Genomic DNA, 24,120 nt, shown 5'->3' with positions numbered 1-24,120 from the left:
GTTAGCAAAAATTAAAATAGCTCAGAGCTGCTATGTGTTTCTGCTTCTACTAAAGACTATATACTGAACCAATGTGAACAGTTACTCTAGGGACAATTTTATGTGTTTTTTATTTACAGAAAAGCTTTGTATAAAGCAGAGAAACAAGCCGAGTTGCCTTCCTGGGTCAACTGCTGTTGTTTTTACACAAGCAAAATATATATTTAATTGCTTGTGCTAAGAAGTGTTTGCATACTGAAATTGGAATATCTTGCTGCAAAACAGCTTTCAATTTATATAAATATTTTAAACTACAGTCATCAGACCTCTAGCTGGTGTGAATTGTCAGGACTTCTTTGAATTCAAAGTAGCTATGGCAATTTTTAGCAGCAGTGGGTCTCCCACTAATTGGAATTCCTGCTGATCCTCAAGGTGTCAGTTTGGCTCGTATTTGTTTACAAAGCTCAGTTCAAGTAACTAAGCTTCATACTTAGGCTATACATAGAAGCTGTAAATACTCACTGCCCCTGGAAATTAACCGTCTTATTTGGATGGCTAAATGAAGAGTGTTATACTTAATGAGCTACAATTTAAAAGTATTTGAGCACTGCTTTAAATTTCCCATCTCTAAACAAAGAATAACACCACACACAGAGACTTGTAAAGATACTGTATCCTTAGTGTTTGTAGAATATTTTGAGATATTGTTTGGGAAGAGGTGTTTTAAATGCAATCGGACAGGACATTTTTAAATAACGTTTATTAATGGTATTAACTTCTAATGCAGCACACAACCTGCCCATAGCTTTTTTGCAAGAATTTTGACTTTCTACAGACCAGTCCGTTCCTCAGGGGCACCCACCGTCATGGTGGAACCTCATTCAGGCCTGGGCACTCAACTGAGATGGCCAGTCACATCCTTTTTCTGATAAGCATGTATATAGCAATGGAAGAGCTTAGCAGGAAAGTCTGAGACACCCACTGTAGAAGAGCTAATATTGTTGTGAAGACTGACAACTTGAATACTGGTGGTTCTTTATTTAGTGTAAATGCTGTGCAAGCTATCAGAGCAAGTGCCAAGGACTCTATTTTGTTTGAACTACCAGCTACATGTGAAAATGTCTTGATGTGTGCTGTGCTTCAGTATTTTAATACAATTTTTTTCATATAAATAGCATTACAGCATGCAAACCTTTATAAAACCCAGTACAAAAATTATTCCAATACAATTTTTGAATGCATTTAAAAAAAACACGATTTCAAAGTTGGCCCTTTGTCATTAAAATTTAGGTTGCTTTTCTTGTAAAAATGCTCTTGCATTAATATTTGCATTATTGATGCTTCAAGCCTTCTCAGTATAGAATGATGTAAGCTTTGGCTACATCTTCCTTGTTAACAGAGTGCTTGTTTCATTCCTAATTTATTAAACATATTCAGCCAGTGCCGTGCAGCTTTACACTTAATTTCTCTTGATGAATTGTCAAACATCCTTAAACTGCGCCGCGTTTGTTACAATCTGCCATCAGCACTTTTCAAAACACGGTTGGAATAAACAGCTCAGAAGACAGGCAGGTTTTAATTTTTTGCTTGGTAAGGTTGCATTTTCATTTTTCCCGTTTAAAATCATTTGAATTGATGATATGAACAAGCTGGAAAGCTGCACCCGCTTGCGTTTCACTAAGTAGGTCTGAGACAGATCCTCAGCTGCGTCCGGATAGCGCGAGGCTGAGCGGCGAGGGGAGGCTCGCGGGCAGCTGTGGCCTCCTCTTCCCAAGCCACCTGGGCTGGGTACGGATTAGTTCATGAGAGAATAACTGCAATTCACAAAACTGAAATAAGGTCACCGAACCCGGCTTCACCGAGCTCTCCCTCTGCCTTGTCCTGGGGGACGGCCCCCTCCAGCCTGCGCCAGGAGCACCGAGACGCTTGCCTGGGAGACGGCTGCATCAGCAGGGAGCTGCAGGGAGGGATGTCCAAAGTGCAAGGAAGAAAATGAGCTTTGAGTTGCTGGAGACGCGTCATCAGTGGCCGACGCATCGCTGGCTGTGACGTTGTGGTCTTGGGAAAGTTTGTTCCTTCAGTGAACTCCTCCTGCAGATTCACCGCCGCATTCATGGCTTCACTTCCCATTGTGCAGTAGTTTACCGATCCCCACTTTTTTCCAGGCTCTATTTATATAGGAGTATATATACAACAATCTTATATGACAATGTAGTCATGGATTTTGCTGGAATAAAAAGCCGATCCCTGTATTTTGCCAGTTAGTCCATGGCTTGTGTATGGCCCACCTATGGTGCTTTGATCATTGAACATTCAGGTACTCTTTGTCTGAAGTTTGCTGTACATTCAGAGAACCTAAGGTTAAGCAGAGGTGGCATCCCGCTGCACGATGTGACTTCTGAGTGACTGAGCGATTTCTGAGCTTTCAAATCCTTCTGGGAGGGCTTTGTGAAAAGCCTTTTAGAGGGTCAGGGTCTCTGCTTCTGCCTCAGTAACTGCAGTGGTGGCACCAGAGGTTCTAGGACAATATGCTGCACAATACGGCCGCAGTTTAAACAAAGCTGTCTCTGTGTGCGTAGAGTCTCATTAGTGAGTCATGTTATTTTTGCACATCCTGCTTGTTCATTATTTCAAGTGAACAACATCTCCAACGCCAAGCAGTGAAACAGTGCCGCCGTCTGTAAAGACGGAAAAGGGACCTGGGGGTGCTGGTTGACAGCCGGCTGAACATGAGCCAGCAGTGTGCCCAGGTGGCCAAGAAGGCCAACAGCATCCTGGCCTGTATCAGGAATAGTGTGGCCAGCAGGAGTAGGGAAGTGATTGTGCCCCTGTACTCGGCACTGGTGAGGCCACATCTTGAATACTGTGTTCAATTTTGGGCCCCTCTCTACAAGAAGTATGTTGAGTTGCTGGAGCATGTCCAGAGAAGGGCAACGAAGCTGGTGAGGGGTCTGGAGCACAAGTCTTATGAGGAGCGGCTGAGGGAACTGGGGTTGTTTAGTCTGGAGAAGAGGAGGCTGAGGGGAGACCTTATCGCTCTCTACAACTACCTGAAAGGGGGTTGTGGCGACGAGGGTGTTGGTCTCTTCTCCCAAGTAACCAGCAATAGGACAAGAGGAAATGGCCTCAAGTTGCACCAGGGGAGGTTTAGATTGGATATTAGGAAAAATTTCTTCACCGAGAGGGTGGTCAGGCATTGGAACAGGCTGCCCAGGGAGGTGGTGGAGTTGCCATCTCTGGAAGTGTTCAAAAAACGTGTGGATGTGGCTTCAGGACATGGTTTAGGGGACATGGTGGCGCTGGATTAATGGTTGGACTTGATGATCTTGAAGGTCCTTTCCAACCTAGTGATTCTGTGATTCTGTGATTCTGTGTGATAACGGCAGAATTTCACCAAGAATCTGCCCAGGATTCAGGGAAGTATTTTGCTATCTAACGTGCCAGTTACACAGAATTTATGGGACTAAGTTCAGGAAAGGGGTTCGGGAAAATGTCAAAGCTGTTTAAATAGCTAAGACATTTAAGTTTTCCTGGCAAAACTCTACCAGTTACCTAAAAGATTGTTATTAAATGCTCTCAGCAGAGATCCTGCCTTTGTTGTAATGAGTACTTAGGGACCTGTCTGTGCCTTTATGCCATTTAGTATTCAAAAGCAGATATTCTGGGACCTGACTTCACGGGGGAGGTCTCCTTCGTTACGTGTGCTCAGGCCAAGGCCGAGTCCTCTGAATTGCATTCGCGGATGGTGCTGAGCAGTGCTGACGGGTGACGCTTTCCACCCATCCCATGAACCACATGCATCCAGAGATTTTGGGAGCTGAAAGACTTAAACAAAAAGCAGCTGTGGCTGGGACTGTGGATACTTACTCAAGTCTAATCAGGCTGGAGAGAGCCTTTTCTATCTCTTGCGTGTATTCAAGCTCTGGGCATTAGGCTGTTGAAAACAAGCTTGATTTTAACCTACAGGACGCATTTTGTGTTTTAGTTTCTGGTTTCTTAGGGATGCTGAGTTGCTGTGCTGAGATAGGTGCTTAAAGCGTTGCATTAGGCAGAATTCGGTGCCCCTTCCCGTGCTGTTCCCCTATGGCTGTCTCAAATTTCCAGCAGTGTTCGTGACATTGGCTGCTGTGTCCCCTAACCTGGGCTTCTGTCTCATTCTCTTGCGGTGCAGGGACCTTGGTGTGTCTCTATCAGCCTTCGAAATGCCCCTCCTGTTGTTGAGCATGTAACTGCTAGGTACCACAGTGCTGCATGCCATAGCGTTCAGGTCGTTTGGTGAATGCCTGCCTCAGTGCTTCATACAGACTGAAGTCCAATGGATGGGTTGTCTGTTGGCCATTGCTGTGACCCAAACTCACTGGAACTCAAAGCAGATCTCTGCCAGCTTCCCTGGGCTTTGGGCAAGTGCCCTACTGCGATTCTTTTGGGTAGCAGATGAAGTATCCCTGTCTGGAATCATAGATGCTGTTTTGCAAGGGTCTGGGTAGTTGCACTGTAATCTGTCTGTGCAGTTTAATCATTTGCCAACTGTGAAAAGCGTATCTGCAGTTGGCACAAGTAGGCTCTTCAAAAAAAGAGTGGCACTGATTAACATTTTAAACTGCTTATTACTATTTATTTATGGGGAGATAGAAAGTGATTTTAAATGAATAAGAATGATTTAATTCTCATCAAGATTTTCATACTATAATTCTGTAGGCAGCTTAAAAAAAGCTGTGATCCGTACGTTGAAATCACTGTCCCTGCACTCAAGTAATTGTGAAATGAGGTATCACTGTAATGCAAGGGCTGCAGTTTTGGCTGAACTGGTTTGACTATTGCATACAAGGATTCTGTTTTCTTCTGAGTAATGGAAAAGGCAGGATTGTGCAGTGACAGCAAGGATTAAAAGTCAAATATTAAGGCACTTGCCTGCTTTCTACTGTTAAACACTTACTCTTGCAAAGATCTCAATTCTTCTACTGAGGAACACATTGTTCTGCAGTGGGAGTTTTGATTAAGTGTGGTATTGAGGATACAGTCCTATTTTTTGATGATGGAAGAACAGTTTCTGCCATGGATACTCAAGTTTCAGGATGTGATCCTTGGTGGCAGAATGAAGCACCATCTAGGATCAGTATGAGTGATCTAGCCTGGCTCTGACGTCTCAGGTATATAATTTTCAACGTAGTCACCATTGCACTTATCAGGATCTCAGTTACAACATTTCTGTGGGAGATGAGATACAGCAGTGTTGAGCAAAGGTTCTCTGTGTTTTGCTGACCAGAAGGAAATTATTTATTTCCACATGTTGAGATGGACCTGGATAAAGCAACAGAGAAAGCAGTGTGAAACTAACCTGGTTTTACATGGCCTACTAGACATGATGAGGACAACAATGTGTTACATTTATAAACAATATCATTTAATTTCAGAGCAATGATTGCAGCTCAAATCCACATTTACTTCTTCATCCTTTTTATTTCCGTTTCTCTATTGTGCTGTGAAACTGTCTATGGATATGGCTAATAACCCAGCTAAATAACCCTCTCATGAATGGGTTTCATTTATTTATTTATTACTCTAGGATTACTATCAACCAGCTGCAGCTTCTCTAAATGACTGTGGGAAAATTTTCCGTGATAATCTTTAATGCTTTGAAAGATAAATTCAAACATTTGGCAAGTGAGAGGTCTCTTTCCCTTCAGCATGGTGATCAAACATGAAAATTTATATTAGTTGTCAAAAAATCACCTAGCTGTTTCTTACTCATCTTAGAATATCCAGTTATTTCCATTAACTTGAAAAGCTTGGAAAAAAAGTTTAAGTTGTCAGGTAATATCTTCACCCAAGATAAGATAAAGATTGAAAACTTTCTGAGGATTTTAGCATAAGGACTTCGTGTAATTCAATGAGCTTTAGTGTTCATACTCGAGACACTACAGCTTAGAGGAAATAGTGTGAAGCTGCTTTTACAGATAGACTGATTGATAGGGATTCCCATCTGCTTTAAAATAACACTGTGCTTAAGTGGCTCTTTGAATTGAAAGTTAGTGATATTCCTTGAGAAACATTTCATTTTTCATGGGAGTGATCACTCCTGCCCACATCTGTAGCACTGTCAAAGGAGCTGTTTATGTTATTCCTACCCAGTGTGGCACAGACATAGCAGCACTAAATTAGACCTTGGTTTGGTTCCTGTTGAAGGGAGAAGGAGTTTTGACATGGACTTTCTAGACAGCAGGCTCAAGCTATATATCTAAGCCAGTTTCAGAAAACGTCATGTTGCTCAACGTCGAAGAGATAGTGTTTCTAGCATCATCTTTCATCTATGGCTCAGTCCCAATGTCCTTACAAAGCTAAAATTTACATTTAGTGTACCGGGGATTTGTCTGCAAAGTGGCAAGGCTGGCCACACGGTTACTTTTCTGAAGAGGGCAAACAGGCCAAAAGCATAGGCTTTGTAACTAAAAGCTGAGTAGGAAGAATCTGTAGTAAATATGACTGGTTCAAAAGCAATTGCTTCCAAGAACAAAAGGGACAAATGAACAATTTCATTCCAATTTTGCAAGTGCTCTTTTCTCTCTGGAGTGTGAACCATAATTAGAGCACTTATACAAAATCACGTTTGTCAGCCTGGCTGCTAAATTCCCCTTAAAGCTTTATCCACAAAGAGCAGTCTGTTATCACGCTCACTGCAGCCTACCGTTCTCATTTTCACTTTCAGGGACAGACAAGCAATTACTTTATCTGTATTGAAAATCGCGTGTAAATGGAACTGCAGTGAAGCTAGGTAAAGTCAGATCTACACACAGTCAGTTTCCAAACTTCACGACCAGCCAGCAAAGACCTGTCTCGGTTCCAGCAGGAGCTATATGAAAAGCTGTTACCAGAAGACAGTGATGGTATGTCCTGAAGCTGACATTTGTCCCACAATCAGGCCAATGTTGTAAGGAATGCTCCATAAGCTGTGAAATACCGTTGTCTGTACCTGTCTGCCAGGAAGGTATCTCTCCTAATGACTGAGAGAAAAATTTCCATTGTAAGACCAGAAGGGACCCCAGACACCAGAGACCAGCCGTCTCTAGAGAGGGTGAATCTCAAGCGCCAGTGGCTCTGGTGCCATAAGGTCTGATGGAGCCCTGCCACCACGGGATCTCTTTTCCCCAACTTTCTCCGAGTGCTTTGAAGGTGTTGCATCCTCACATAACCGATGAGGGGAAGGTGCCATTGACAGACATAGCTCTTGCCAAATCCCATTCAGCCTTGACAGACAGATCTTGACAGCATTAAACAAATTCAGAGAGAGAAACTCCATCTTTCTCAACCTCATATTGTCCCTGAAGAGCAGTAGTGAAGCTACTGGCACCTCACAGATACTTCTCTCCCTTTGGAGACTAATGGTGCTTCAAGGCTATGATGCCACTGCTCCACATGCCTCTGCAGATCTGCAAGCACGCCTGGGCAGTCACCCACCAGAGTGTACATGTCTAATAGGCTTGGATGCACTAGGGACCTCTGAACATGAAAAGAGGAAGAGAAGAGTTGATTGTTATAAATAAATGTTGATGTAGTTATGCACCATTAGGCTATGTGGCTGTTGAGGTTCTTAGTAATAAAGATAGGAAGTTGTACACTTAAACAAGTGCAATGGTTCCTCAGGAGGTGATGAAGGCTGCATAAATGCCTTGGCAGATTAGTTATCAACTGGCTTTAAAATGTCATATAGTGACTATAGTACCTATCATAAATCCAGGTACCTTACGTCTGGGTTTGTGTGATAATCTATACTGTCTACCCTCTGCCATCCGGTCTCAATGCTCTCACCTAAAGGAAGACCTCTGAGCATACACAGAAGCAACCCCATCCTAGGACCAGCTGTGTCCCTTTCTTGCCTGAGTTTCAGTGCACTTCCAGCAGCCTTGAGTTCATAGAGAAGCAGTGATTCTGTGCTTTAGCCTGCATGCCGGCAAATTCTCTCTCAGGTATTTCTCTCATCTGAAAAAAGAGCACTTAAACATGAAATGGAGGACACCAGGTTCACGGAGCCCCTTTCAGTCTGTTGTGCCTATGCCACTGTGCTGCTGGCAACGCAGGATTCGACTTTCATCCAGTGGTAGCATAACACGTTATAAACGGTTCAGGGAAAAGTCTTCAGGATGTCCCGACTGATGCCTGCACCTCAGCACCCAGCAGACGGGCTGGGTTTGGTCTTCCCAGCGCTTGAGCTCCTGCTCGGCTGCACTGTGCCCCGGCTCCCCCAGAGAGGACGCCCTCCACCACCACCTTCCTCCCACTGGGCGCTCTCCCAGCATAGCAGGGCGGTCCCCGGAGCCCGGGCATTAAGTGTGACCCCAGGTCTTGCATTTCGGCTAAGCCTCTACTGTGCAAAGGGAGCGGGACTCTAGAGCCTGCACGCCGAATGTATGGATGTGCCTACAGCGCAGGTAAAGGTTCAGACGGGCAGGACTCCTGGCACCTCTTCGCGTATTGTTTTCTGTTGACGGGCTCTAGGCGGCATCGTGGCCAGCACGCAAGCTGTTAGCGCTCCTCGTCAGCTCTACTTCGGAAGCTTCTACTTCAGCTTCTCCAGAAACTCGGCCTGTTTCTGGAGCCTTAGCCCACAGCTTGTGCGGATCCCTCTGAAGAGCTGTATGTCAAACCTGTGTGTGACACAGTGACTGGCAGCGTCAAGCACAGGCCGTCTGGATCTTGCCTCTTCCCTATACAGGAATACATTTTCCCATCTGCTTGAAAAATCAGCCTGGGCCCACACTAAACGTATTCTAAATATAGATTAAAATAAATCTGTGTAAATCGTTTATAATTCTAGGCAGAGCTTTATCATCATTTTGCAAAAATAGTTTTGGTTGGTTGATAGAATTTTCTTGTCAAAATCCAAACCGTTCTGAAAATTGTTTCCACACCGGAGACACATTTTTCACATTTGAAAGTAACCACAATTATTTGTGCTGCCAAGGGCTTTGAAATATGGAAATGAGAGGTTTATTTAGCGTGCGGATCAAGCTTATAAACAGCTTAAGTCCTCATTCCTTCTAACATCTTAACAGCTGTGCAGTTTCTTACAAAATATGTTTTATCGTTTCAAGAAATGCTGTTAACCTCGCAGTTTTAAAACTGAATGAACAAGGCCTCTTGGACAAATTGAAAAACAAATGGTGGTACGACAAAGGAGAATGTGGCAGCGGGGGAGGTGACTCCAAGGTTAGCCTCAATGTCACCAAAAGCGGGTAAACAGTATGTAAAGTAATTGGTGCATCTGCTGGGGTTTTACCTGCGACGAAACAGCTTCACCAGTAGCACCGCGCCGCTGGTACCTGCGGTTGCGATCTAGGTGTATGCAATTACTGTCAAAGCAAAAATATTTGCACTTGTTTAAGCGCCCCAAGGGGAACTCGTGAACGGTCTCTGCTGTGAGACCTATCGCCCGTTTTCAGAAACCTGCATCTTCTGAAATCGTGATGAGCTTTTTCCAAGCTTGCTCTTGTGAACAAGCAGTTTGAAGCTTTCGGGAGAAAATGCCAGCTTAGACTTTTTTCCTGCTATATGGTACTACCCAAAATATTTTTCGGCGGCAGTAAAGGAAAAGGGTGCAAATCAGCATGACTGCCTCCCAGCAGTAATGGTCCAGGCTCAGGGATCCACTATTGACACAAATAATACTGGTACAAATTACAATTTCCACATGAGTATCCAAAATAGGAGAACAAATTTCAGCTAAAATATCTTCATGCTGACGTTTCCTGGTATCTTACCAGCAAATCCATGGTTGTTCCCGAGGCAGAATTTATCAGACAGGGATTTTAGGCTAAATTTTAGGCTGAGATGATGACAGCTTCTTATTCTTCCTGCATTTCCATATCTTCCATATGGCCAGTGCCACTGCTTCCTTGCTTCCTCACAGCTTCCTTTTGGGAAACTGCCTTGTGCTGAAAAGAAGCAAAGATATGGAATTGGAAGATGGTGAAGTGGGGAAGGACGGTGATAATAAAAATAATCCTTCCGTGCCAGTCAGCGTGTAATAATATTTATTTATGTGCTTGTGTGTGAACAATATATAAGAGAAAGCTGCCCAGGTAACTGTGCAGGCACAGAGCTAGTCAGATGTAGATGATTAAATTTGACTGATTTGTCAAACACAGTTTATGTAGCTTTCTTTACAGTTGCCTACATATATTTTTTTCATACTATTTTCTCTCCTTCTTTAGTCCTCCTGCTCTTTCATGCTGTGTCCTGGCCTCAGGGACCGTCCCTTGGGCTGTTCTGCACTCACCCAGAACTGGTCTCCTAATCCTCTTCACTTTGCCTTCGATCCTGCTGCTCTACCTATTTTCCCCCCACCACTCTGCTCGCCAGCAGTCACAGTTTCAAAAATGGTCTCTATTTTCTCTTCCAAAGTGCATAGGCGTATTAGATCTGATGGCACTTACCTGCAAGTGGAGCAGACACCGACTTCTGTAAGAAAGTTGACAAGCGAACTGTCGATCTCCCACGTTGCTATTACATGCTCCACCCCAGCCTGAGCCTTTGCATTATTGGGGGACGGGTGTTTATTAGGGGCTTTTTTAAATGTCACAGGCAGGGAGTGACATCATTAAACTGCCTCCATATTCTTAGAATACACTCCTCACAAACGTGCTGCGTTTGAAAGGTGAGGTAAGAGCTAGGTAGCAAACTAAGGATGCTTTTAACTTACTTTCCCTGATTACCAGCCACTGGTGCTTTGAGTCACAAGGCGGCAAAGGGGCAGCAGCTCGTGGTAGAAGTATGGGCAGAGCTTCACCAGGGAAATGTCTGGAAGTGCTGAAGGAGCGAGTTTGGTGTGATGGCAAGTGAGAGAAAAAGGAATGGGAGAAAAAGTAATGGCAGAAAAAAGTAGAAAAGAAAGGCAAGGAGTGCGGTCCGTGGAGAAACAGGGAAGATCTGTGAATGCAGGAGGGAGGAGGGAACACATTGCCTATGGAGATGAACGATAGGTGACGCAGCAGGTCAGGATGCAATAGAAAATATGGTGGGCAAGGCAGCATTAGCAGAGGATGGAGAACGTGATGGAGTTTAACCTGTGGTCCTAGGACTACATACAGCCTGCCAGGAGCATTCATCTGACCTCAAGCCTGTTTCTTGCCACGCTTTTTCCCAGGCACAGCGGAGTGAGTGGGCAGTACCAGCGCTCCTGGGAAGCCCCAGGTCTGTCATGCGCCTGCACTGCCCACGTTCAGTAGGGCCAGGCATATCATGGAGATGAGTGGGCATTACCATGCTTCTCAAATTCTGCATTGCAGCAGCATTTGGTCTTGTTTTTTAAACAACAGCTACTCTAACTCCCCAAAGTGTTAGTTAGCCATTTACCATTTAAAATCCTTTTTTTTTTTGGGGGGAACAGTCTTGTAGGATCTGATCAATTAAGGTCAATGACACCCTTTTTGCTGAATTAATGGAGCTCTAAATATTTTAATTTTATATGCTAGCAAATGATCATTAATGGAAAAAACAGGCCACCATGCATTATTGTTGCAAACCTAACGGCTACCAACAAGTCCCGAACTAAGCTCTTAAGCATCTCTAGCTAATGCTTCTTTTCATTGTATGAATTTAAAAAGAACAAACCCTGAGCTTTGTTAGCAGCTCCAGTCCAAATTACAGGGCTTCCTGCTGTCGTGGACAAGAATCAGAACATCCTCTTCTCCTGAAAGAAATACAGCACCTGAGACTTAACTGGTAACTGTGCTGTAACTATTTGAGATTCACTAGTCAGAATACGGGAGTCTAGACCCAGAATAACCCTTCATGAAAGTATAGACTATAGAAATCAGGGAGTTTCATGAGAGCTCAGCAGCTCTCCAAAGGTTTGTGTTGCTCTGTCAAACAAGGTTTCTCCTACCTCCATTCTGTGCTCTTAAAAGGTCATCTTTAGCCTCCCCATTTATTGTTCCCTTGAAGGGACAGTCTTCCAAAATTCAGAAGGACAGTTCAGAGAGCTGCCCTGTGTGAACCACCTGTGGTTTAGTGACCTCAGTAATTATGTCATGTTTGAATATAAAAACTGAGGTCCCCAAGTCATTTAAATGCTTTTGAAAGTATTACCTCAGATCTTAACTGTATGCCGCCATCATCATTTCATGTGATGCATGGGAAGGTATTCAAACACAGTTGCTGCCACTCTGCTCTGTTGTTTTTATAGAAGTGTGAGTGGAAGGCAGCTGAGCTGATGGAGCTTCCCTCCAGTCTCTGCTGGCAGCCCTCGGGAGAACACAGTGGCCCTTGTTTTTCATTGAGCAGATGAGACTGACTTTACACTTAATTAATGGCTCAGCCATTAATTGGGATTGAATTGAAATTGAAAATTTCAGGTATTGAAATTAAATTCAAAGGATATTGAAAATGCTCCTAAAGCATACTCATGATCGCATGTTTTAAATCCCTGCCTACCAAAATTCTGTATTGGTTTCAGAACCACTCAGTACTGTAATTTAAATTCTCTAAGTGCCCATTCGTTGTCTTGAACACAACTAACTCAGAACTTCATTACCGCTGTTTTAAAGCACTGTGATTTTGCTGATGTTGCGGGCACAAGATCCAGTCTGAGGCTCTTAAAAGCCAGCCCTTCCTAGAGCAAGTGATTGATGACAGGGTAGGAGGAAATGAGTAAGAAGCTGAGAGAGGAGGTAGAAGAGCTGAGAGCATGATGAAAAGGCAGAAAACGGTTGTCCCTGCGCCCAGGTCAGGCTGCACCACCACTGACTTCAGCACGTGGGTGAAGAACAGGGTCTCCTGTGCTGTCACACAACAGTTTTGCACTGTGACTACATGGGACAAATTCTTCTCCATATATAAAGGGTAATTTTAGTTATTATTGCTCACACGTTATCCTTACATGAATTCAAGGCAGATGGATCCTATTTATTTATAACAACGGAGATTCTCAGCAGCTGTACATTGGAAAAGCTACACTGATTTTCACAAGCCCTGCCAGTTTACTCTAGTTGAAGATTTAGCCCAACATTAGAAATTCAGAAATCACTAAACAACTTGGGGAAAAAAAAAACCAAGTCTGTAGTAATTTTCCATTGTAATATTAAGTATGCAAGACTGAGCTTGATGGGAAATTTAATTCTAAATGCTGGATTTGACTCTGTATATGACTTATGTACATTGCTCTTGTTCCTGTCAGCAGACCATACTGATTTTTAGTTTCTGCCCCATTTAATATCAGTGGGACTATTCACCAACTGATTGTGTAAGCAGTGTAGTAGTAAGTTGTATTCTCTGAGTTTGTGACTGACACAGTCAAAATTATGCTTATTTGGAGAGGGTATTTTCATAGAAAGGAAAAAGACCTAGATAAGTGACTTGCCCTGAAAGCCAAGGTGATCTGGGCATTCATATCCCATGGTAGCTGCTGAAAATCTTCTACTAAAACGAGAAAATAAATAAAGCAAAGCCTAAAAGAGAAATTTACTACATCTGCAATCACTTACTGTGATTGCAAACAGGTATATATGTTCCTATTCTAAGAAGCATAAGGAAAAATCTTTCTTTTCCACTCTGTAGCCCCTCAGTCTGGGCTTCTTGTATGGGACCATGTACATTCCCCATCGCAGCTGGCTGATTTAAAGTGGGACAAAAATCCTGTTCTGAAAGTGTAAAATGTTTTTAATTTTTTTTTTCCAAATTTAATTTTAAATTTCGCTTGGAGTGCTTCTCCTTCATCACAGCTAGGACTGTCTGAAAGGAGATGTAAAGGACACATCGTGTCTCATTCACATAGCCTCACTAGAGCAGGTGAGAAAGCGATGGGCAAAGGACAGGTTTCCCCAAGCTTGTGCAGTGCCTTGACTCAGAAAGTGTTTCAGCAAAAATAGTGGAGAGGAGAAACCAGGGCCTGGCCTCGGACACACCACTGGCTGTACTTCAGTGAAAAGTGGGAATTGCCTCATCTGTGCTGGCCATTGCCATGGAGTTCAGTTATATATTGAGGATAGTGTGGCAATTTTAATCATGAAATTGATTGCTTTTCCCAAAGGAAAACCTGAGAGCTTCCTTGCAGTGATAATGCAGAAAGGATGACATTGAAGGAGCTACAGCTGCAAAGAAGAAAAAAATCCCTGCCTCTACCAGTCTTTATATACCTAAACTGCTACTGCTGAAAAAACAAGCAAAGGACTGGGAGACATCTGTTTTCTAACTTGTGCCAGCTTGCTGCTGGTCTTGATAGTTCATATTGAGTCCTAATTATCACTTTAATCAGCTTAATCTGCAACAACTCCGCAAGCTTCTGATTTTCCATGCCAAAGCAGTACCTGGATGTCCCTCATCTTTGTCATAACCAGCCCCGTTACACTGCTGGGATTTAGGAGCACCGAAATGTGGCTCGGTGCCAATGCATGACGTGTTACAGATGACAGCTATCCAAATAATATTAATTATTTCGCACTTGTACTAGAAGCAAATGGAGGATCATATTGACAGGCAACTTGCCAGCATCCCAAAGTGCTACCCGCTCATTTCACAGCTGTGGGATTCTCATATTCCACTATCAGCCTACACAACCTGCTGCCAGGAAGCCTGAAGACAAAATGTAAGTTTGAATACTGGGAAAGATCAAGAAAGAAATAGGCATTTTCTGTTCTAGAAGCAGAGTATTCCATATGAATTAAACGTGTGGGATTTGGAAAGTGGATGAAGCCTTTCCTTTAAGTAAAGGGATCACTTGAGAGTACCTGGGAATCCTGTCACCCAACTGTAGCTGTCAAAAATTGTCATTTCTCCGAGGCACCAAGGCTTCCTGGGTAGTAAATGAAAAGAGATGGGCATCTCAACAGCTTGCTTCATCCTTTGTTAAAACTGGTATTTAAGACCACCTTTTGGAGGCACCTGTCTTTTTCCCTTAACTGCAGGGAGGCCTAGACAGGCAGCCAAAGCTTGGGGCATAACTTATGGCTAAAAAAATGAGGTGGGGTGAGGTGAGTGCCCCTCTTTATGTGTATATACAAAGAGTAATCAGAATGTATGAAAAGAAAGGATCCCTAAAGCTAAAAGTAGCCTACAAGGTTCAGGAACTGTTATTTGTGAATTAAATATATATACACAAACATGCACAAATATTAATACATAAGCATTTGGGCATTTCCAGTTAAATCAGTTACAGAGTGTAACAAGCCCCTTTTCTCTCTCATAGTAACTATTTTAGTAGGTGCAGTTACACTATGCTAATTAATGCTTGCACTGGTTATTTATTTATTAAGCCTTGAATTCATGAGTTAACATTTTAGCAACGCATGGATTATGGGGGATTAGTTTTCCCATAGGAATCTGCTGGCACACCCAGGATCAGGTCCTATGTCATATAACATCACCAGAAGGCTCTCTCTCACATGCCATTTCTGTTTATCTAATCTACCTCCTTCTCTGATAATATATATTGTATTTTCCTGCACACCTGCACATAAATAGATATCCATAGACCTACCACATTAAGAATTTTACAGTCAATGATTCAAAGTGAAAGTACAAAAAATAAGTCTGTTAATCATTTCGTAGGTTTTTAGAAAATGAACTGGTACAACTGCATGAAGTGGGGCATTACCATAATACTCTGAAATTATTCGGTCAGTTTAAGTAACTTCAGTGTAAACCCATGGCAATTCATGACTTTGAGGCGTCAGATTAGGTTTCATCTCAATATTAAATTCTGTTACGTCACCCACAGCAAATACCACTAAGTAAGAGAAGATACTCCAAGCAGTAATTTATCATCAGCCTGGGACCCTTGAAAGACTTATGTGAATAAGGGAGATTTAAGGAAAAACATGGAATTTGAAAATAATGTTGAAAGAGGAAATGGAAATGAAAGATTGACTGTCATGTTCTCCTTAGGTGAGGATAAGGGGATCGCAGCTCTCCCCCTAAGTTCTCTGCATGCAGACCTCCTGATTACAGGTCTGTGCCAAGTGGTTACGGGCAGAAAACTGCACGAAGCATCTCCTTTCTCTTGCCAGGATAGTTTTGAGGGCAGTAAATGAAATAGCTATAGCCAAGTCATATTATTAGTTTGTATGCATACAAACTAAAAACAGACTGAAAGCAAGGAACACAAATGAATACGTTTCTTAAGTCGTATATCCGGTTGTATTATATACGTCTCTGAAGGGTATGTTGTTAACATGTCTGAGCCAATAGTTTTGGGTTCACAGTAATTGCATACTATTTATTTACAAATCGTCCCCAGCAGTATGTGCCTGTTACCTAAAGCGATGGAGCAGGTCCCGGTCATATGTCTGTCTAAACCTGGGCCAACAGTACATGACATAGCACCCACTGTGGCCTCTGCTCTGTCACTTTGCAATGCGATTCTATGTAGTTTTACTTGAATAACATAAAATAACATATATAATGTTATTTATGTTATTTTCCACGTGAAGAACTCCTGTAAACCTTGCCGTTTTGAAACTCAGTGAGGCAGGCGTCTTAGACAAGCTGAAAAACAAATGGTGGTACGATAAAGGTGAATGTGGACCCAAGGACTCTGGAAGTAAGGTCAGTCGCTGCAGTTCGGGACCTACTATCGTGTTCACAAAGCAGTAAAGGAAGTAATAAACAAAATGACTTAGAAATAAAATAAGCAGCTGTAGACACAGAATGAACCAGCTTTGCCCCGTCTTAATGGGGGTCACACTTTAATTTAAAGAAGCACTATTGCTTTTTGAAGTCTTCAGTGACATATATCACCCAGCATTGTCCTATATGTCCAGGGCATCTGTTGAAGAGTTACAAGGCAGCTTTTTGGGTTTGGGGGAGGCAGGCTGGGCTAGCTGTTACCTTCCTGCCTGGGGCGGGTGGACTTTCCCCGTTGACTACTTGGGAAATGTCGCTTCACACCTTCTGCTTTCGGAGCCGGCCTCCCTCAGCAGTTTTCCGAAAAGCAGAAACATTAGCGGGAAGGATTGCCTTTCATCGCTGCCCCGGGGGACTGTGCCTGGCTGCCTCTGGGAAGGTCCCTGGCTCCTTCAGCAGCCAAGGAAGAGCTTTGAAGTGAAAGGCTTCGGTAATTAACCGCTTTCTACGGCTTCCAGTGTTTACCCTTGTCCATTCCCAAACGGTAATCCTGACAGCTCCAGGGAGTGGAGCCTTCTCTGCTTCCCTCTGTTTGGGGACAAACACAGAAGCAGGTATTTCTGATGGCCAGGGAGCACCGCAGCCAGTGCCAGCCCCGTATTCCGAGAATGACATTTCCTGACGGTGCCCGTCTCCGTGCCAGCCCGCGCTGGCCGGGGCCAAAAGGCCAGCGTGACGGGCAGCGCCTGCTCGCTGTCTGCGTGCCCTGAGAGCTACCCTGCTGGAAAGCAGGTAAAATTAGCCTGGGAAACGAATTTCCAACACATGTTGCTTTTTCTGGCAAGTGCTTTGGAGGAAGGAGTGAAAACCAGTTACGAGGACGGCAGAGGACCTGTAAGTGGCAGCTGAGCAAGGCTCAACGCACCACGTACGTTAGGTCAGGTCTTTCGCAGTCCTGCCTCCTCCTTGTTTGCAAGCACCACGTTAGCAGTTGCCACCGGAGGAACACAGTCGCCTCCGGGATACTCAGAGTCCTCTTAGCCAGCTAAAAAGAGACAGACAAAGCAGAACCCAGCTGTAAGCCCCAAACATCTCTACATGTCCATGGGAATCGTTACTGTGCAAATCTATTGGTTGCACGGTAAATAGTGCTTCTTTAAATTAAACATCCAAATATTTTGCATTCTTTATAAGTTAAAATTTCATAGACATTACAATTGGAAGTTAAGTACTCTCCTTACTTTAGGTAAAGATTATATAGTCTGCATAAGAATAAAGCTTTATAAGTATCTTAAGGCGCACGATGTAGTATATGGAAGTCAATCTTGAGTGAGTTCCTTGAGAACTGTGCTAAAAATGCACATGGATTTCAAATCAAAATATACGATTCATGATTAAGCAGTGAAGTATAGAGAAATGTAGAAGAGTTATTTACTACATTACATCCAAGAAGGTGAAAATTTATAAAATAATGTGTATTTAATAGTTTGGTAAAGAAAGTTCTCACTGCTGTCTAAATTATGAGTAATGTGTAAGATTTCCTAAATTCCTGTTTAAAACTATACCATTACTGAGTCTTCGTAGTCCATGGGCATGTTCCAGAACTGTGTCTATAATAAAATAGAAACAAAATACAATAATCGGTAAGAGGCAAATATATCACGATGCGTATGGTACAGTGTGCACTTTCAAAGGAAGTGTTTCTTCAAAGAAATAACTTAAGCCTCACATGTTATTTTCACCTGGATCTTTTAAATTAGCAGCTATGCCTACCACAAGTACGATTACTGTTTTTGTAAAGATCAAGCAGAGTCTTGTCTGATATAAGTGGATTTCTGGATTCCAAGGCTTTTAAAGAGCTTTATGTAAATGCAGTTTCATATCAGTGCTAAAATGTCCTCTAAAGAGAGCTAGACATGTCATTGTTTAATTTTCCGCTTAGTGGAAGTAATGCTTTGCAGTAAGCAAGCAATGACATCCTGATATGTTGGCAATATAATATTTTTTATGCCGACCAGGAAAACTAGGCACTGAAAATACATTGTGTAGATCCAGATAGGTCAAATTTTGTGAGAAGTATGTAAACAACTGTCCTTTAATTTCAGCTAAACATTGTCACTTATTTCTATTTCCAATGTTTTGATATGTAGCTTGTGTTCCTGAGGGTCTGTTTTCCAGGGTTAACTGTGTCACTTCTGTTTCCCCAGGACAAGACGAGTGCCTTGAGTCTCAGCAACGTTGCTGGAGTCTTCTACATTCTGGTTGGAGGCTTGGGCTTGGCAATGCTGGTGGCTTTGATAGAGTTCTGTTACAAGTCCAGGGCAGAGGCGAAACGAATGAAGGTGGCAAAGAGTGCACAGACTTTTAACCCAACTTCCTCGCAGAATACCCAGAATTTAGCAACTTATAGAGAAGGTTACAACGTATATGGAACCGAAAGTATTAAAATTTAGGGGTAGGACTTAGGGCCTACTACAGTGAGTGGGTGATGCATCTTGTAACGCAGTGTTGTGACATGTCTGTCTAGTGGTGCTTGCTTCTGAACAGAGCTTTATATTTTGGAAAAATTCAGTGCAAAGCGGTTCAGTTTTTTTTGGCTGCAGATGTACAGTATACTATTCTATGTTGCTAATAGACATCTGCATTGCAAGGAATTTTTAACATAAAAATTATGTTTTTAACAACTCAATGTTGTCAATTCAGTTGGGAGATGACAACTATTTGAAAATGTAAAATATATATTCAGAGGGCCGGTGTTTAACTACTTGATTGGCCAGTCTATTTTCCTGAAGGTTTGCGTTCTACTAGTGACAAATTGCTGTAAGCCTTTATTATTCGATGTTGGCCCTAACTGGGACTTTGCTATAATCAAGATTTAGGATAGGCAACGTCACTGAACCATAGTTAACGTAACGGAAGACAAGGCACTGTTACAAGAAGTCTAAATGTTGTTTTGCCTTCTCTCCCTCCTCCCCACCCTGTTCCTTCACCCTCCCTTTGATACATGTTTTATGCTAATTGTGTGGCTTTTTTTTCACAATATCCTGCTTCAGGTCGACTTTTGCCCACTCTAGTAACCACAAAAAGTCACTAACCAGTGAGCAGACCTTGATTATCGTCCTCAGCTTTCAGGAACGTGCCCCCTTGCCAAGCTCAGGACTAGCGCGTGTTCGATGCTCACGCAGCGGTTTCGGAGACCGAACCGCTGGCGCTGCCGAGCTGCGCTCTGCGTAGTTCCCGGAGCAGGCGTGCAGGGATGGTTTACTAATGAACTTGTTCTCATCCCGGCAGTGGGTATCTTGCCAACTAATCGTTAGTCAGATCAACTCTCTGACCTTTGGAAATTGCACGTAGCGGCAAATTGAGCTTCTAAATATAACTTGTACATAGCTCCCAAGCTATACTGGCTGCTTTATAAGTGAAGGTGCAACTAGACCCCTGCCTTGCCCTTGCAGATAGCAAGCCACTCATCTCCTCTGTTAACAAAAAGCTTGAGCTACATTTTCCTGAAATCACTGAGCCAATCCTATAGTGGAAGTAAGAAACAAAAATTTAGGGAAAGGAGAAGGAGAATATAATTTTTATGTTGCCACCTAGAAAAAATTTTGGAGGAAACAACTGGAGATAGATACAATTATTATTTTTTATTTATTATTTATATAGCGCTGGAGTACACGGCGCTGTACGATAGGTGAAGTGAGCCAAACACATAACAGGTCCCTGTCCCGAGGAGCTTACAGTCTAAAGGCACAGCCGGTACAATACCGAACCATACAGTACAGAGCAAACACAGAGTGAGCAGAGAATGGTGTTTGAGCATGGTAGCTGGAGCGCTGCAAGGAATAGGTGGGTTCTCGGGGGGCAAGGGAGGGGGCTTGGCGTACGCTGGCTGGGAAACTATCCCAAACATACTGTCGCTGTGTAGTTTTCTTTTGTTCCCTGTTGTACAAGAAGTCATGACCCTGGGTATATTTTAATTGTAACAGAGCTGCCTAATTTCCCCATGTAAAGAAAAAAAAAAAAGTCTTAGCTGTGCACTTCGTTCACTAGTGAAAATGTGAGGCACAGTAGGTGTCGGGGGACTCCGAGAGTATAGGCCAGTGTTCCTTACTGTGAACTGGGAATCGGGACTTCCAGGTGCTAATATTAATCTCCCAAGTTCACTGCCTACTGTCACTAATAAGGGTCTTAAAAAGAAATAATCCTGTGCAAGTAATTGTGCAAAATGCAAATGAAGATATCTTTTTCCTTTAAATTCCTCAGTCATGTGCCCACAACTGAGAGTGTCCCCAGGCTGGTATAAAAGTCAAAGTCCCAGAAAACATATTCCTTATCAGGTTTGCAGGGTGCAGTACATCCAAACCACAGTCTTAAAGAAAGCAAACAAAAACCCAAAGCTTTATTTCAAATACTGACCTGACCCAAACTGGCTGAGCATGCTAAACATGGCATGATTTGACAGTCCCCCGAGTTCCCACCCAGCTCTGTGATCCCAGTGCAACAAACACTATTATTATACTTGTAGAATTTATTTTAGCCTTACTGTTTTCTTGAATTAAAAATTAGACCTAACTGAGTTTTATTTTTTAAGGAAAGATCGTAAATACCCTTCTCTAAAGTTTGGGGTTTTGTAGGACTTTTTGCAACACAGAGATGAATAGGAAAAAATACATTAAAAATACCCACGTTGCATTTTATTTTATGGAAAATTAATGTTTGGGTCAGTCAAAACTTTTGATAATCTCTTAAAAACATTTCAGGGTGCAGACATTTAAAAATTCACCAAAAAAAAAAACAAACTAGGTTTTCAAGCAAATATTTATAGACTTCTGAAAGCCTTCATTCTACTTATTTGCCGTAATATTTATCTGAGAAATTTCAGCATGTGAACTTCATATAAAAATGCTTATGCTTATGTGTGGACGACTGCCAAGGTCCAGCCATCCTCTCCTGGCCATGCTTGGCCATCCCTAGCCACGCAGGCAGCGAGGGGTTACCTGTGTGCCGTGCTCTGTACAGGGTGACTACGCCGTCCGTTCGTACACGTGCTAGTCATAAACCCCTGTTAGCTAGCAGCAGTACAGAGCCCACAACGCTGGTTATGCGTATTTCTGCATAAATCTGTCTGTCTTAAGCATTTTGAAACCCTCGATATGTCTGTTTATCCAAGGAGTAAAGGGATCATATAGGGACTAAAACTTGCTAATATGGAAAGATGCTTGGCGGTTCTAACCTGCATGAGTAACCAACACACTTGACTTTTTAAGCTAACTTCAAATAGTTTTAATAGCATATGTTTTAAACTAACGTAAAATAGCTTAAATAACCCGCTTGACAATTAATATTCATTACCATGTTTTTTCTTTTAGTTTGATCCAGTCAAAAGTTGATTTGCCTCAGGGAAATTCACCTGCCTGTGAGGGAGCAGAAAGTGAAAATGTAGGACTAGTCTGTATGTGTGGACTACTCTATATGATAAAGGACTAGTCTGTACGATAAACGACTGGTCTGTATGTGTGGGATAAAGATACTCAGAAGGGATGACAGGCTATTGCGTCTGCTGAAGGCAGGGAAGGAAGTTTTCTTTAAGGGGGGAACAATCCTTTCCTCTTCTCCTAGGCAGCAGTTTTCCATTTTTGTGTATCAGTAGTAAACCCGTAGTACACTAATGAGTTCCTCACCCCAAACCTGTGGGCTTTTGAAGGGATTGTCCCAGTATCCAGCCAGCCATGACCACCTCCTCTCCATGGACTTCTCAGTGGGCCATGAAGCTCATGACCCAGCTTCCAGTGCAGCTGCCTTCTCTTGCTCTCCCATCCCATGCTGTTGTTTATAATTAACAAAATTTATTACAAAAATATGAAAAGCAAAGAAAAAATTGTTAAATTAATTACAAAAAAGGAAAAGTGCTACAGGATGGCTCAGTAAATGTGTAATGCACTTATTTTCACTCGTACACTTCCAGTTTCATATTCAAGATAGAAAAATTCATTAAAAGTTCATCTTAAGTGTTTGTGCCAAAGACACCTCCATGTGACCCAGGTACTAGAGGAGCCTGAACAAAAAAAGAACCCACACAGGCTAGGATATTTGTATTATACAGACTGAGGATATCAGGTTCCTAAATTGCCATTTCCCAATAGGAACGGGGCAGTCAGTGTTTTCACGTGATTAATTCCATAACTAATTTAATCAAAATTAATGACAGATTTTAAAATACATTATCGCTATTAACTACATACACAGCGCACAGAGACTTTCACAATTTGGGTAATATTCGCAGTAAATACCAAGGCTTTTCCCTCTCATCCCAGCCTCTCCTGAAACTGTTTCCGCAGCCAGACCATAAATCTGAAATTGTAATAGCACAGTTAAGTAGATTATTAGCCTGACTTATTACATACGTAACACAGAAGCTTGCCTGGTGACTTGGCTTTATGGCACTTTCCCGAGTAGAAGTTTGACCTGTTCCTCCTGGCTTTGTTAACTGTTTGGGTTGTTTCTGTGGTGTGTTGCTGAGCTGTTGTTAATCTCTGCCGTGAGAAGAGAGGAGTTGTTTTATTGCAGCTTTTTCTGTTCTTCTATGGAAGGCTGCTGAGAAAGTGTTTGTTACTCTCATTTGATTTTTTTTTTTTTGGTGGATCCCTTTTTACTGTCTTTCTGTCCTGAGTGTGTTGTCAATGGCCAGAAAGCTATATAGATTGAGCTATAAAACCACAGTTACGCGTAACACGTATATCCCATATAAATCTGATCTCTCAGATTTCCCGGTGGCAAACCCTGAACGGCCATGAGCGGAGAGCTGATCAAAGTGATGGAGAGATCTTGAATTAGGTCAAGATACGTTTGGTAACAGTCCCTGTCACAAAGTACTGTGGCAGCAGGGAATCTTTTCAACGGGTGACCTTGAACACTGCAGTTGATGGTTCTCAAAACCAAGGCGTTTCAGCGTAAGGAGAATGCCATAACACCCTCCGTAAACTGAGGCCTTTCCCTGAATCCATCTGCTTGTGAGGGCAGAGGTTTTTAGGGTAATTGGTTTGGAAAGCTGCTTTTATATCCGAGCTCCAGCTGTGCCCCAACAGCAGCTGCAGTTGGGAGAACCCTTTGTTGAAGGAGCTACCGATAGCGATGCAATATCGGACTGGTGCATTTTCATAGAAGTGCACCAGAAGCAGTGGAAATGTTCGGGAGTTTTAAGGAATCTCCCTCACCCCTGTACACACCCAGCATATCAAACACCAGCTCAGGATTTCACTGCTACCTCAGAAGGAGAAACCGGGCTCAGAGGGACAAAGTTCTAAACGCAGAGATCAGTAATAAGGCAAATAAAACGACTGTATTATGTTTGTCATCCCTTTGCTCCTATGTGAATGAACCCTCTTGTCTCTCTTCTTCCAAATGGTGTTTCAGATTGCATCCCTGCACACCGATTACATGAGTTACTTGCCTAGACTACAGCTTCTGCTGACTAGAAATCAGATTTCCCCACTAATTAATATCTTAACATGGTATCTTTGAAATCTAATTCAATTTAGCGTAGTTTGAGTGCCTGTTGTTCCAGGTTTCCTTGCTGCATTGATTGAC

The 24,120-nt window shown here is 42.7% G+C and overlaps 1 protein-coding gene across 2 annotated transcripts in view; it reads left to right on the top strand.

Moving 5' to 3' along the window:
- GRIA4 (glutamate ionotropic receptor AMPA type subunit 4) overlaps positions 1 to 24,120 on the top strand; it is a gene marked incomplete at its 3' end in the record, with an annotated part of 250,182 nt that overhangs the window by 224,948 nt on the left and 1,114 nt on the right. Inside the window, exons 14-15 of one of the 2 annotated variants that reach the window (XM_082009469.1) lie at positions 16,401 to 16,515; positions 18,741 to 18,875. In XM_082009469.1, coding sequence (XP_081865595.1) covers positions 16,401 to 16,515; positions 18,741 to 18,875 — 250 coding nt within the window. Of the gene's footprint in view, positions 1 to 9,068; positions 9,184 to 16,400; positions 16,516 to 18,740; positions 18,876 to 24,120 lie in introns of both variants that reach the window. The other variant, XM_082009470.1, reaches the window with a different exon arrangement.

The sequence above is a fragment of the Phaethon aethereus genome, assembly GCF_964289735.1.
Source record: "Phaethon aethereus genome assembly, chromosome: 1".
Lineage (NCBI taxonomy): Eukaryota > Metazoa > Chordata > Aves > Phaethontiformes > Phaethontidae > Phaethon > Phaethon aethereus.
The sequence above is the reverse complement of the archived record's forward strand: the minus strand, read 5'-3'. Positions and strand labels throughout refer to the sequence as shown.